This window comes from Myzus persicae, unplaced genomic scaffold, assembly GCF_001856785.1.
Source record: "Myzus persicae strain clone G006 unplaced genomic scaffold, MPER_G0061.0, whole genome shotgun sequence".
Classification (NCBI taxonomy): Eukaryota; Metazoa; Arthropoda; class Insecta; order Hemiptera; family Aphididae; genus Myzus; species Myzus persicae.
Window position 1 is genome coordinate 84,783 of NW_019104209.1, and position 17,101 is coordinate 101,883.

Consider the following 17,101-nt stretch of genomic DNA (forward strand, 5'->3'; position numbering starts at 1 on the left):
CGTCGTACATGTTATCATGAGTTACAGATTTAGCAGGTAGTATTATATTATTCGGGAAGTTCGAACATTAACACGTTAAGTTTCATACTGGTATAATAATTTTTTTTTACTATAAAAATATTAAATTAAATTTAGTAACATACCTAACTGTATTATATTCGATAACAAAAAGGATTCTATACTCCATTGAATGTATTAACAATTATAAAAATGAGGTATTTTTATATTAGTATGCACTAGCTATTAATATTATTTATGTTTGGGTGAAAAAAAAATCAACGAACAGGCAATAGTCAACCAAAAATATATTACGTTGGTACTTACATTTGAGACCTCAAACCTGTAAATTGTGCATTTGGAACATTACGATAATGTGATAAAATTACGAGTTTTACACTTTATTAAATTTTGATGGCCTTAGATAATGGTCTGTATATTTTTTCAAAACTTTGTCTTTTATTCTTTGTTTAGCTGATTGGTTTGATATTCTTGTGCAAATAATAATATATGCTACGAATTCTTTCTCGTAATGTTCTAGAATTACATCCAAACGTTGCCAATTGTTGTATAAAAGTTTTCGTATCATGTGAATTATCTTGTGTTACATTGTACCTACCTATAACTTTTCCACGTGCATGGTTAGCTACTCCTTCAGTGAACAAAGCTTTAAAATTATATTTTCTGAGCATTAAGATACTCGGTGTTCTATATATTATAATATAAATGTATTCAATTTAACTTCAGAAAAACAAACTTTCCCCTAAATTGTTTTATTATAAATGTCACATTTTTAGGTACTTATTTTAATATTTGAATAATTAAACAACTCGTTTGGTGTGTATGATACAGACAACATTGTTGGTTTTCTTCAGTTTTGTCGATCAATAAACGCTTGAGATATTCAACTACAGTATAATTTATCAACCAGTGTGAGCCGCTTATCTTATAGAGATTTTAATTTTGCTAAAACTTCGTTATCAACCACTGGAGAACATTTAAATTGTTATTACATAATTTTATTCAAGGAGAATGATTTATTGCTTACAACAAATAATTGGTCATAACTGATACGTTTTACAGTTACAAATTTTCATATTATTCTTTATGAAATATGTATAGTAGAAAAAAACAACTACCTATAAGAAGTAAGAAACCATAAAAGTATTGTTTGGTAATCAATTATCCAGGAAACCAATACGAAATTGTACCCATGCCCAATTAACACAAAACAATATTATACCAAATCAATAATTGAATAAATACCTTTTGTTTTTACGAATTAAATAATATATATATTATTATGTTCGAATGGTTTTTTAATGTTGAGACTTTCGAATTTGACATCTACCTGCTTGGATATACGTTTAGACGGTGAAATATAATATTATTCATTTGATTCTATGTATCATCACCTACCACCATTGGAAAAACCTTAATAATTCAAACATCATAATTATTGATTTTTACAGAGTTATATTAATGTTCATAGATAAACAAAGTTTTCTTTTATCTTATTGCTCTACTACTTATAAGGATTTATCGATAATTTTTTAGTTTTTTTTTTGTATTTATTTAGTAGTATTTACGTTTCAAAATTAAAAAAAAAACTGTTTTAACTAGAATACTCACAATTTATAATTATTTTTATCATGACTTAATTCAACATTCTTAAGTGAAACAGCTTAAAGAGTACGAGAGCTTTTAATTAGTCTCCTAGTAATGTGATTTAATATTTTCCGTTTTCTTTATTTTGTGTAATATATTTACCTTCATCAGATAATGCTAAAGAAAATGTTTGATAATGTCGTTTTTATAATTATGATTACATCAATGAAGTTTGATGAACAAACTAAATATTAATTATGTACCTACACATTTACAACAATATTAGTTTTTTTTAGTGTTATACATTTCATGCTTTAGTGTAAATACAAACAAGTGGCTACCACAAATATCACAAAATATAATTCGTAATATTAAGTAGGAACCTTGACACCTCAAAACGAGGTTACTCATTTTATAGTCACAACTGCATATTATAAATATTCAAACGCATTAATCATTATTTATTTCTATCAGTAATTTAAAATGTTTAAACATTCCTTTAAATCTCTGCTTGGAATCGTAACTTTTAGGATAAGAAAATGTATCATAAAATTCAAATATACATATATTAAAAAAAAAAACAAAAACAATACATCACTATCTCGGGCTACAAAACAAGAAATTTACTCCACACCTGGTCCGTGTTATAAAACCTTGTCCAGTGTTTCGTTACCTATCATAATATAATATGTGAGATCGCATCTGTGAATACTCTACATAATATTACTACATAACATTACTCAGGTACGGCGTTTGGGTATTTTTTTATATCTCTTTTTGATAATATGCACTTTGTATTTATTATAGTAAAACATCCCCAAACAAAATAGTTCTGTTATAAAAATCGTCATAATGGACATAATTTTTAAATATATTTATACATTATACATTATGCAAGTATACCTATAGTTGTATAGAATTATGTCAAATTTTTTTTATGATAAAATATTAATAGTTATATTACATCAATGCAAATCATAACCATGGAATTGTAAATGTAAAGTTTCATTTTTGGTATTATAACCGTATTTCATTGTTTCTAAATTGAATTAGTTATAGAGATTGGGCATAAACTTTACACAACATAAATTGTTTAAAAATTACGAAGAACATGATTTAATTTTCAAACACAGTTATAATTGTATATGGGTGATTCACCACGACCATAGTTTGACTAAAATGAATCAACCGAAACAACTATGTTGTAGTACAAGTTTAAAAACTTGGTAAAAATGTTTTATGCATTTTTATTGATTTCAATAGTAATTTCTACTACCATATTTATTCTGTAATTGAATCGACGAGAAAAAAATGTTTATAAATATTTTATATACACTATATAATATATATCAAAGAAAAAATAAAGTAAAGTGTTCATCAATAAAATATTTTTGAACAGAAAAGTTATATTATTGGTATGGTGCTCTGAATAAATGTTTAAAATATAAGTTCACATTCAACTGGTAAATGCGTAAGTTGTTTGTAGGTACCATGCGATTAGTAAATTATTACAGATTATTAATTTCTCATAGAGGACAACAATTTATGTATAGATTGAATCGGTTAATATATTGCTTTGCGGTCTACAAAATAAAAAATATAATTTACCTATTACTTAAATAAGAGGTAATACCTATATTTTAAACCAAAGAATATATTTTGATGATTGGATATAAGTAATAAAATATAAACAAATATTGTACTCAATATTTTATTATATTTTGCATTGTTGTTGTGGGCTTATACATATTTAAACATATGCGTAAGTACAGTTATTCCTATCAACTTCTAAATGTATTTGAATAACATTTTAGTTTGCAATTTTTTTATTAGCATCGTCATGGCATTGTATGTTACAAAAAAAAAAAAATAATAATAAAAAATATACTAAGGTTTTAAAAATAAATATGTTTTATTTTGACATTATTTATTCTTTATTTTTTTAAATGCTGATGCAAGAAGATTATTGAGAGTGTGTTACATTTGAACACATTTCGATATTGCATTTGAAACTAATAATAAATCATCGCATTCAAAAAATGGTTTTAATTTAACTATTTCATTTTTTTAAACAGATTTTTGTATTTTTTTTTTTTGTACTTATAGAATCTACCTACTGGGTATATGAAACCTTTTCTGTTTAATGTATGAACCAGATTTGATTCAAAAACAGAATTGTTCAGTTTTTATTATTGGATGTTCTAATACATTTTGTTTATGGACAATTTAAAAGAAATTTTATAATTAAGAATATAATATAAAAAATAAATGTAATTGTTTTGTAAACAGCGTTTATTATCATATGCATAAAATATTAATTGTACATAACAATTTATGTGTTTTTAGACAATATATAGTTTAATCTTTTATCATTGTATGTTATTATATTTTAGTTTTATTCATAATATATAATGTTAATGGTATTAGTTAATAGTTAAATATCAGACTGGTATTCAGATACTTTTGTTTTTGGAATACCCAAATTGATTTAGAGATTGCCACTCAAGTCATATCCTAAATAGGTCCTAGATTTAAAAAGCTATTTCAATATTTTATCCCATTTAAACTGACTAGAGACTGTTAACAATTCGTAGGTATATATATGGTTAAATGTTGTCAATTGCATTATTTCTACATAGCAGAAATATTATAAGATGACCTTAACCAAGGCCGTTGAGTTTCGCATTTTTATTTTACAAAAATCAAATTGATAACTCATTGGAATTTATTTTTTATTCGAAAAACCATGTAGGAAAATCGATTTAGATAAGTAATGCTAAAATATCTGAAATCAATTCCAATGTATGCCACATAATATGTATTACACACAATGTTTTTTCTTCTCTTTTATAATATAAAATATCTTAAATATATGATAAAATACATAAACCTTTTAAACAAAAACTGTGATTTAAGTTGAGTTATTTTTTTCTCTTATGTGGAACGAATGAACAATACAATTACACAATTATCTCAAAACAAGAAAAATATTAAATCTCATCTAAAATAAAAATAAAAATGAAGTACTCCAAAAAAAAACTTACTCTCATTTAAAATTAATTTTGACTTTAGTTTACCCTATTTATTTAATTTCAAATCACAGAAAAAAATGATTTTGGAAAAATCTATTAACCCACTTTTGAGATAACAACTAAAATAATTTAAAATATATGATAATTCAAGTATTCATGTTTGAAATCTAATAAAATGTTGTGATTAATTTTCGCTTAAAAAACAAATAAATTATGCAGTACATGATCTATTAAATTTATATTGTACTGGACAAATATAATATTTATTTCTAATATAATCTTATTGCTAAAATACTTAACTTTAAGTAATGATATAGTTCCGAAAAACATTGATTTACAATATACATATAATTAGAAGTAGATACAACTTTATATTCACGTCACAACTCAATTAAAATATAAATTAATATCCCGATTATTAATTTAATTCTATATTCAAATCTCTTAATTAAATTGTCTCCCTTTTCTGATTTTTTGTATACATCATACGAATGTGTATGCAACTTAAGTTGTGTTACAGCAATTTGTATTGTAAATTTCTAAAACTAGATTTGCTATTATTTGTAGATCTATATATTACGTGCAGAGTGCAAAACATATAAAAACAAATAATGATTTTTGAATGAATAACAAAATTGATTTTTTTTTTCCAGAATGAAGTGATACGTCCAAAAACATACAAAATGAGCTTCTTTTCGTCCCTTCATCAAATAGTCACCAGTAGTGTGGCAAACCTGAACTTGAGTCCAAAGCGATTTTCGCTGTCCAAAGAATCGGGACCAGATGTAGACGAGGCGGCTGCGGCTGTGGTGGCTGCGCCTACGGCCACGTCCAGTCGCTCAGCGAGCACAGGCAGCGTAAGCGGTATACCTCGAATCGTAACACCTCAGGGTAATGGTGGTAGCTGTGCCAGGTCATCGGGGCCCAGGAGGACCGGGTCGTTCAGACAAATATCTCAGCCCAGGAATCCGATGGCTTTCTGCAGGCGTAGAAACTCGTGGCCCGAAATCGACCAAACCGCATCATCGGGGTAAGTGGTCAAAAATATAAAATACCGAGTACAAATACCAAGAATGAAAATATAATAATATTATTATAATGTACTACTCAATTTTAAACATACAATATTATGATATAATATCACTTCAACAATATTCCCATTAAAAAAATATATACTACCTCGAGTTGTTCTTGAAGATTAATATCATCGTTTAAATAATTGACAGTATTTTATTATTTTACATAATATACGATGTTAATTTTAACTTCTAAATTTTTTTATATATTTTTATTTACGAGTTGAGAACATAAGAAATAAGTATAGATAACTAACTTCTCTCATCTATTTTATTTTTAAATTAAATGTTTATTTTACAATACCTTCCAATTTAATTATCGAACTCAGTTTTTATATGTGTGCCCAAAATAACCTTAATAATAATACTTAGTATAGGTACAGAAATATGTTTAACAATAAATTAAGGTTATTGATTAACTAAGGAAATGAATAGAAATTGAATTTCATTGAGTCTTGTTAGCCGACTTCTCTACTGAATTATGTATTTCGTTCACCATTATTGTTTGTGTGTATAGTATACGTTTTTCGCATGGAACATATTATGACACGCATACAAAGATGAACGCAGTGTACCGTTTTAATGAATTTTTAATGCTAGGGGCTTAATTAAAAAGTGTTTTCATAGTTAAGTTTTATTTTTTGTTTTCACTTTTATTGGGCATTTGAATGTTTTTGCAACATAAATATTATTATGTCAGTTTTTATTTTATTATTTGATGGTTATCAATGTTTCGATATCTTACTATATTTTGGTTCATTTGAATAAAATAATTGTAACGAAACAACTCTAAGATTTTATAATATTAATGATCTAATAAAGTGTACACAACTGAAATAGACAATTATTGAGTGAATGATACATTAATATACATTAGATCCTAGACCTGCTTGCCGATTGTATATAGCCACGGAAATTATAATTGCAATTATCTGACACCTTCTGAGTGAATCGTGATGTGCCAACGGTGATATGAAATATGTGTTAATTTTGAGAAGACAACGAGTACCCACTCCATTTATCACACGTGGTTAACTCTTAGAAATTGTGCAGCTGTATGGATCGTGCTTTTTATTAATAACTGTTGAAGATTTTACTCTGAACCGATATTTCCGCGCGGGACAGTCCGACTGTGCTTTGTGTACATTAAACCTGGCCAATATTTGAACGGCGATAATATAGATTTCTGTAAATAGTATAATAATTATTGAGTGTGTGTACTGTGAATTATGTTTTTATGGTTTAATCGATATACCACGCATTAGTGTTTGCCTCCATTTATTTAAGCAGGTACCTACTATGAGAAGCAATAATATTTAAAAACACTAAATTATGGTCTGTGATATAGATACCTCATACTTTGGGTGTTGTAGATAAATTATAATGTCTATACATTATACAGGCATCAGTCACCGTTCAAAATACTAGGAAACATCATCGTTTCCAAAATCATCATATCTGTTTTGATCACTTCACAACTTGTGTAAGGTAGTGGAATTCCACCTTTTCATATGTGACTTATCATACACAAGTCAGTTAACCTGTCGGATGTGTTTGTATTATCAGTTTATACGTGGTATTGTATTAATGGCATAGATGTTTATCATAATGTATGACATTTTGTTTGGAGGAATTCCATTTTCGTTAATACCTTTAGTTTGATCAAATGTTTTCTAAATGCTATTACAATATGTGACAAGAGTTAGACGTTTACAAGCTCCAACAAAATAATATATTGAATATTATTTTTAATACATATCGATGCATTTAATGTCAGGTTGAGACGTCGAGTTAGAGATAGTTGAGAGTTTACGGTGTGGATACTTAACTCGTGTTCATCCTATCAAATTACATATACAATTGTTTGACATCTGATTTTTAATCCACTATACATGATAGTACCTAATTAGACTTTTGTTTATTTTGCTTAATTTTTTTTTCAAAACATATTATAAAATTGATCGTAATAAATTGGTTTTATTTGGTCTTTAATAAGCATTAATTATTATTTATTTATAAGCAATATTCAAATGCTTAGAGGTGCATATGTTCACAAGATTTCATTAAAAAGCTAGATTTATTAGCTTTGTCAACCTTCTTAGAATATATTGTTATCCAAGAATTTTTCCCGAATGTAATAAGCCAACTCTAACCTGAAGAATGTATCCTTTCGTTCTAGACATTTAAAGGGTATTTCATTATATTATTAACTTTAGTATACATTATTTGTTTCTCTTATTTTTCTTATTTATTATTTTTGTAATGTAGTTTAGTTAAATTGTCTTTGTAATTTAATTATTAAAATAACTAATTTTGTCAAATGTATACATCATAAATGTATGTGTATTTATTTATTTAACCAGCTACCTGTTAATTTATTGAAATAAATTATGTAAATTTCTATTTAGTATAATATACACAGTATATTTTATTTCGTATAACTCATGCGTTAACCAATTATAGTAAGCAAATTATTTTTCATTTAGTTTTATATATTCATGATGTAGTTTACAACAATTTATATCAGTAGGTATGTTTTAGGGTAAACGTATTTAATTGTGTGTATCATAACCAAAACACGAATGATACTTAAATACTAGATATTTAATTATTATTTTCTATAATGGTTTGATAAAAGTTTTTTAGAGTGCTTAGGCAATGGCTTATTTGTAGTTTCATGAAGTGAGTACAAATACGTAGAATATAATAAATAAATGTTAAAAATTGTAAAGAGCTTTTGTTATAAATGAAATGCGAACTCGTGTTTTAAAATAAAAATAAAATGCATGGGTAAAACATTACTTTCTCTACAACATAACCATTTATAAAGCAAGGCGTCAATACTTTGCCTTCTGTAATTTTCAATGTTGACAAAGTCGTTTTAAATTTTTAACATTTTTCCCATTCGCCTCTTAACCTTTTGTGTATTTAAAAATCCAGTCAACCATTTAGTAAAAGTCAAGTTTAGTAATTACTGCAGGTTTATATGTAGAACTGCAATTAAATGTAAAAATAAAAACTTTAAAATGTACACCAACTAAAATACGATATAGTGCCAAGCACATCATGGGTGTTTAATTTGCATTATTAATTACTGTTATTTGATTTAATGCTCCCAATATCCATAATAATAACACAATTAAAATGAAAATGACAAATTATATTTTGTTCAAAATATCATGTGCAACATAACTGAGACTTTAATAATAAACATAACTCAAGTTCTCTTCGTTCTTGTTACACAATACTTAATCTTCATTATAACTCACTGGAACATCTACGAGTAGGTATCAAATTCATTATTATAAAGATTTTGATAAATGCATATTATTTGAAAAATGGAAAAAGAACAAACCTTGAGTAAGTACAGAAAATTTGAATAACTCGATGACATGATAATGTAATGTGACGTTACAACTTGTAACACCACTACATTAAATCATATTTTATATAAAAAAAAAAATTATCAATATTATTTCATGAAATTGAATGCGTTAAATGAAATAAAAGTGATCGGTATACAAGTTAATTGTTTATGTTTTGAAATTTCAATAAACATACCTGTTACAAAAATTCTAAGACTTGTATTTTCTATACAGCAATTAATATAACTCGGATGTAATATCTAATTAAGCCATATTTTAAGCATGAATTATTATTTAATAGGCATTTTAAGATTTATTGTAAAATAAAATATGAGTTACAGCTAGAAACCTGAACAAAGCTATTTTAAATTTTTAGTAGAGTAAACGTAATTCTTCTTCATCTTTAAATTTGTATTGATTTTATGGTTGAAAATTATATCTAGTTGGTGACATGGGTGGTAATTAATAGTAATTAATTTCTAGTGCTATTCAAAATAATCAAAATATTTTTTTTTAAAACAAAATACAATTACTGAAAAACAGGAATATTTACACAAACCCAGTTTCGACAAAATATATATGATGCATAATATTATAATGTTCTTTTTTTTTGAGTAAATCAAAAACAAAAAACCACTGATTTTAAATTCTCACCATTAGAAAAAACCAACTAACATAACATTTTCAAAATATTTTGGCTTTGTATGTGCAATTTCGTGATATTTAAATGTTATTTAAGTGTCATACTCAATTATGAGGTACGGTACACTTCAAGCCTACTATATAACAGACAAACTTTCTCAGTTTTTTTTATAATTTTTATGATCGATATTGATTTTTTGATTTTAAATTGTGTTCTTAATTCCATTACGAAATCTAAACACGTCCAATCAAGTACCTATCATGAGTGTGTACCAACTCTTAAGTATGTCAATTTTCAGCTATTGCTGGTGTTAACTATGAACGATGGGAGTAAAAAAAATATGTGAAATACTGAAACAGACAAGACATTTGACCTTATATTCATCAAGAAATATCCTAGGGATTTACACTGTTGAAATCAGAGACGCCCAAAACATTTCTAGAACAGCATCATGAATAATTTATAAAAGGGTAGGTAGTTCATTTTTATGAATTTTGACCTGACCAGTATTAACTTTCATGAGTATGTTGTACATACCTTTGGTAATCGAATGTACAAAAATATTGACTTTTAATAAATTTTTAAATATTATAGACTATATACTATTATAGAGCGATATAACCAAATAACACAGACATAATATATGCAAATTATTTTTTCAAACATTTCATATTAAACTACCTAATTATGAAGTTGAATTCAAAAGTCATAGTCTAAATGCTACTAATGAATTAAACAGTAACAATTTAATGACTTTCTTAAAAACATATTATTATGAATACAAAATGAAATTTGTTTTTTTAGCTCAACAGCTCAACTTGGATATTTTGTTTTAAAATTGATTTTAGTACTACATTGTACGTTTATATTTATAAAAAGATTAGAATCCCAAAAAATACTTTGCCTGTGATTAAAAGAAAAAAAAGTGAACTATTCAATAGAAAATCAGTAATTTCTTGTATACCTTGGAAAAAAAATGTGTACATAAAGAAATTGCAATTACCCGAGGTTCAGTATATAACTCTTGATATCTGATTTTAATCGGCTATTACAAATTAAATTTATACTTAAAATTAAAATACAATGGTGTAGTTATTTTTAATAAAAACTAAATTTGTGTGGTTGGAAAAAAAATAATAAGAATAGTATGGTACCTACAGTATCAGAAGGTTTAATATGCACACAGAAATATGAAATCGATATTAACAATAGAAATACACATTTCTGTATTGAAAATTCTAATATTACTTCCTGCGGTTTAATTTCCTCGGCAGAAAAAGTACTTAAGCATTTTAATACTGATTCATTCAGAATTATTTGTAAAATGAGTGTCTAGAGAACAAATGAACTTGATAATATTCAAAATGGTACTTGGGCATTATTTGCACTTGCACATTTATGTTACCTACATTATTACGCAATCTTTCCACTATACTATTCTTTTCTCCTGCAAACATGTGTAAGTATTTGAAATATGTCTATATTTAATTAAGACTCGTTAGTTCTGTATAATATTGGATATACGAACACTTATTTACTTTTAAATCAATTGGAAAAAAACACGAGTACAGAAAAATGATTTAAAAAAAAAATTATACTTTGATTCAACTATAGTTAAATTTCGACAGTGTATTTATTTGTCTTATTAAAAAAAAAATTATACCACGTGATATGTTACATAGACATGAATCAATATTGACAACATAATACTCTATGCTTTTATTTTATGAAACAATTATGCTTAAATAATACATTTTTAAATTAAGCTTTGATATTATTATTATTTATTTCCTTCTGATGTTTATAGTAACAGTTTGATATATGAAGCAATTACCTACGTTTCAAAAATTTAAGATAAGATACTTCATAAATCATATTTTAATTATTTAAAAATTGTTATTACAGACTTTTAGATTTTCTAAATAACGTATTCATATAGTATGACATGTACATTATTTTTATTATAGTATGTTTTACATTTCTGTTATTTTTCCATTGCTGTTTTTGTGGCCATTGTTTCTAATGCTGTTGTTTATTTAATAAAAATATTATTCTAAGTACCTACTCAGCGTTGTCAACGACTTCAGTTTTTAAATTAATTATTTCATAGTGAAGGGTATCTTTTTTTTGTATGCCAAGCACAAATTATGCTAATAAGAGTATAACATAATGTAAAAGAGATTCACTATAGACAAATGTTTTGAAATGTCTTCCATAAAAAGTCCTTGAGATAAATAAATTCCTATACATACATATTTTAATTATATTTATTTGACAGCTTTCAATAAATATGATTATTTCCGGCAATGTGGTGCTGGTGTTCCTCTCCGAATTACCGGAAAAGTTTGACGGAAATCACTAGCTCAAAGAACTTTTAACCATTGTGCAATAATTTCCTCCTAAATCTTTTAGCAAACTATTAAAAGTTTCAGTTCTTTAAAATTTAAGACATCGAACACTCATCCAGTAACACTTAACATCGTTGCGGTTCTCGACCAATAAATTCTATATTTCTTCGTAGTATCGTGAATTTGAAGTACTAACTGCACTTATGATTTTCAATTGTGATTTTAATGCTCAGTCAGAGGTTAGCATTCGTCTAGTAATAAAGAAATCATACATTTTTCAATATTTAAAGAAATTGCTCTTCAATTTAGAATTTTGAGCAAAAATATGAACACTAAAAGAGTATTTCCAGCACCGGTCTATTAATGTTTGAATACTTTAGCTTAATACTCAATTTGTGAAAATTGTTACAGTTTTTATTTTTCAAAAAATAATTAATTGAGCTTTACATTAAACGATTAAACATTACAAAAGCTCAAGTTTTATGATTTCTTTTTTTTTAAATTAGCACGTTCATTGTTAAAGTCGAGTTTTTTGAAATACTATTAGGGGCATAAATATTTTTTTATAATTTGATCACATATTTCATTGTATCAATTATCGGTATATACACTGCAGTTATTTATATTTCAATAAGGCAAAAGAATACATAGACAATTTATTTCAACATATTTTTAAACCGGATAATATTAAAATAACATACATTTATTGTAGTACATACTTCTTTATACGATTGTATAATAAATTCGTTAAATTTAAATTGAGGTTCAAAACTTCAAACGCGATAAATTTTGTTGTGAACTAAACATTCGATATTTTGAAAAGTATTAAATTAAAAATAAATACATGAAGTAATTAGTTATTTTATATTGTGTTTTTTTTTGTACTGATATCAACTTTTAAGTTTTGAACAACAACCTATATGCATATTAAATTATATCTAATATTGAAACAATATTCTTTTTTTAAATTATAAGTATATATTTTAGTTTTGAATTAAATAGTTAAGTTACAAAAGGCAAAACGTGAAACACGGTACTTATGAGTAGTAAGGATGACCTAATATAGTTTTAAATTTGCATATCGCATGTACCGAGAAATAATACTAAATATCTATGAGTGTTCACTGCAGTCAAAAAAAATCATCTTAACCCAAAAATATATAAACATAAACATTAATTAATGATTGCATTTATTATATTGTCACAATATAATAAAAATGAATATGAATAATGTTACATAAATAATTGTTACGTAGTTCTGGATTCCTTTGAATAAAATAAATACATTTTATGTTTTGGGTTTGCAAACAAATTGTATTATTACACTCCTTTTTACTCTTATATTTTAAGGACTATGTACAATATTATAATATTACATAATTGACAAATGTATATTATTTAGCAAAGTAAATTGTTTAATAAAAAATAAATTTCAAGTTTATTGAAATTGATAAGTTGCAGGTAAATAATATTTCACCCATTTTAATTAAAAAATATTTAGTTATATAGACATCAATAAAATTTTCAATTTTTCCACTGAAATGGTGTCTCATATTATAATCTATTTTTAATTGTACATATTAACTGTGTTTAGTTCCTAATTAATATGCGTTTACAATCTATTTACAATCTGTTTAGATGAATAGCACATCCTGCAACATACAATTTCCACTCCAAAGAGTATTAAGTTCAATGTGAAATCGTAGAATATTATTATTATTAATAATGCTCAAAAGTTTTCTTGTCAAAAAAATAAAAAAAAAATAATAATAATAAGTGCACATCATTGTGGAAACCAATATTATACTGCTTTCGTTTCCTTCAGATTTTCCTACTATTATACATATGCATTATAATAAATCGCGTTTGTAAATAAAAAAAAAAATACTGTATGCGTTCAAAAAAATGAATACAATATTTACAATCATACAAACTCCTTTAAATAAATAAATAAATAAATAAATAAATTCCGTACCTCTATAAAATACGTTTCTGGTGTATTAAACGTTACAGGGTGATATTTTAAGTTCGCTCAAATCATTTTTATGATGTAAAGTTATTCAATCATTCAAGTATTGATTTTTTAAATAATATAATAAATAATAAAAATAATAATAATACCTACTTTAAGTCTAGAAAAAATGGAATTTGAGGACTTAAGATTATTACGTGACAATTTTATCAATTATATTTTTCAGGAGTTTCTTTTTGGGATAGCATTGATTTTACTTTATTTTATTGTACGTAAATACCTAATACTAAAAGTTATACCGTATATAGGTCCTTCTCTAGAGAGAGAGGGGGGAGAGAGATATTTAAAATTTAAGTTAAAACATGGTCACGTTATGCGGAGTCCGTCGGTTTTTAGCGGGTATATAATAAAAAAATACCATTTAATAAATTTATAATACTATGATTTAAGCGTAAAAAAAAGATAAAAAAATCACCCTATATGTATACATAAAAAAAAGTTTTATTATGTAAACCTTGCCAGGGTATTTTTTTTAAAAAACACACCTGCAGTGAATGCAGTAACCTCTATTGTTACCGTTAAAAAAACTGCACAATTATAGAAAATATATAGGTCAAGTACTTATACTACTACTAGTTAGTATACCTGTAGTTAGTATACATATTTATCAGTGAAATCAGAGTTTTATTGTTATTACTTGTTTACACTTAGAATTGCCGTATAATAATATGTACACTGTGCATAATACTACAATATCGCATTACAAAAAATAATAATTGATAAATATTGTATTAAACAAAAACGAGTGAATAGCAAAATAAAAACGATATAATTCTATAATACTCATTATAAGTTATTACTTATAGTATTAGCAAACGAACCAAATTTAAGCTGAAATTATTATACTGTCATACATATTACAAAATCAAAGCACAGTAGACATTTTGATGTTAAGTCAATTTCGGTCCTAATAATTTACGTTTTATTAAATGTTGTTGCATAAAATATTTTCTTGGTAAGTTATTGAAATTGAAGGTGGTCATTTAATTGACATTTGAAAATAATTAATCAGACAAATGTGTTTTATCAGAATAATGGTTTGTAAACGTTGTGATAAATTGTTGATGCACTGATCACCTATTATAATACTATGGTTTGTAACTTAAGTTTATTGGATTTAGTTGTGATACTTTAAATATGTAAGTGGATTGGATATCCATCTAAAGATAGATTTCGTGGTTCAAACTATTTAAACTATTGGAGCACTTGTAGACAACAATTAATTCATAGTAATCAGAAATATCTAAGAACAAAAAAAAAAACATATCGATGCACAATCTAATTATTAATGTTCACTTCGATTGGGGCAATTTGGAATGGGGCATTCCATAGTGGTTAATATTACAGACACAAAAATAGCCGGTTGATTACGAATCGCCTTTTTTGTATACTTTATGCTCATCGGAGAGTCGAAAACACTTGCAGCTTTTTGTTTAAATATGTATAAATTATTATAGGTACGGGTAGGTCGTAGTAGGTAACTACATGTAATTTCGATGAGTTTGTCTGGTTTGATTGATCGATACAACTCATGTTATTATAGGAGCAATTATATTTTGAAATAATGTAATAATCGTATATTATTCACTAGGGACCTGCAAATTAGTAATTACACACCAATCGAGTTGTAGGTTCGTCACCTATTTGCCGGACACCGCTGTCAAATTCTTGTTAATAATCTGACGATGAGTTATACCTTTATACTCACCCACAATGATTGACACCATTTCTATATTATGTATAGTAATATTATTATTTTTCTTCTAAGCTGTCTCTCAGTCACTTACGCCTTCGATTTATTGTTCTCCTCATCTATTTTAAATCAAACTTTTCGAGATGAAACACCTGGTCTTAATGATAATAATATGATGATATGTTCATTGGATTTCCATACTGAAGACGTTTAGCTGCAGATGCCGAGAAACGCAGTGTAAATAAGCACTAGATCTCGTTGCTGAAATAACATCCGTTTTGTTTCGATCTTATTTGCATATTCATGAGGGCCCTCTTCACTTCTCCACGCCTATTATAAATACACCCGCTGCTATTATATTATTGTTTGAACGTAATTATATCACCATTAACCTCAAGAAATAACCGGTGCTATACAATGTTGACATAGGTTCTGATCGTATTATTATTATTATTATTGTGATTTACGTTTCCAGTGATTAATACACGCTTCTATTATTTGGAGTCAGTATTCAAGACAATACCTACATGATTATACGAACAACGGTAAAATGTCTCATGATGATTCCTATAAAATATTATTATCAGTTACTACTACTATTATTATCGTCGGTACTGTTGAAAATTTTGAAAAAGTTATGACATCATTACAATATAGACGATATAGTAAAAATTGATAGCTATAATAAAAAAAGAAAACCTAAAAATATTCATGGACAGTAAAATAATTTTTATACTATTCATAAAACCAGCATAATAATAAAAGGTAATTTTAATTATATACAATTACAGTTGTATTTTTATGTATATCATAAAAAACAACAGTATTTTTGTACTTGTAGATTATATTTTTATTCATACAATCTCGTGTATCGTGTTAGCTATAGATTTGTGTATATGTAACAGATTTACCTATAATATGTGGAAATGAAATGATGCAGCACCTCACAAATCTTGTATCCATTTCGATAAAAAAAATTTAGTTTTAGTCCAGTGATATGGAATATATAAAATATGAACCAAGGTGTATTTAAAATTTTAATTCACCTTGACATAAATAATACCTAATAGGTAGGTACTGATAGTGGGATGCCGATCTCTTGTAGTGGCTCCAGTCTGCATTTGGTCTTTCCTTCTCGCTTCTGTCATATGAAATTTGATGTTGAATTTTGTATTAATTTTGATAAAAATGACTTATGTATTAAAATTATTTTACCATAGGTACCCATATCTTAATAATTTTGTTAGAATGGAGAATATTACGGTTGTACACATACTTTATGAAATATTTAATTTCAAACTTATCTT

At 26.1% G+C, this 17,101-nt stretch overlaps 1 protein-coding gene across 1 annotated transcript in view; it reads left to right on the forward strand.

The window, feature by feature from the left end:
* Positions 1 to 17,101, forward strand: part of LOC111040007 — a 112,329-nt gene that overhangs the window by 84,553 nt on the left and 10,675 nt on the right. Inside the window, exon 3 of the mRNA XM_022323693.1 lies at positions 5,291 to 5,667. Within this exon, the coding sequence (XP_022179385.1) occupies positions 5,321 to 5,667 (347 nt within the window). The 5' untranslated portion in view covers positions 5,291 to 5,320. The remainder of the gene's footprint in view (positions 1 to 5,290; positions 5,668 to 17,101) is intronic.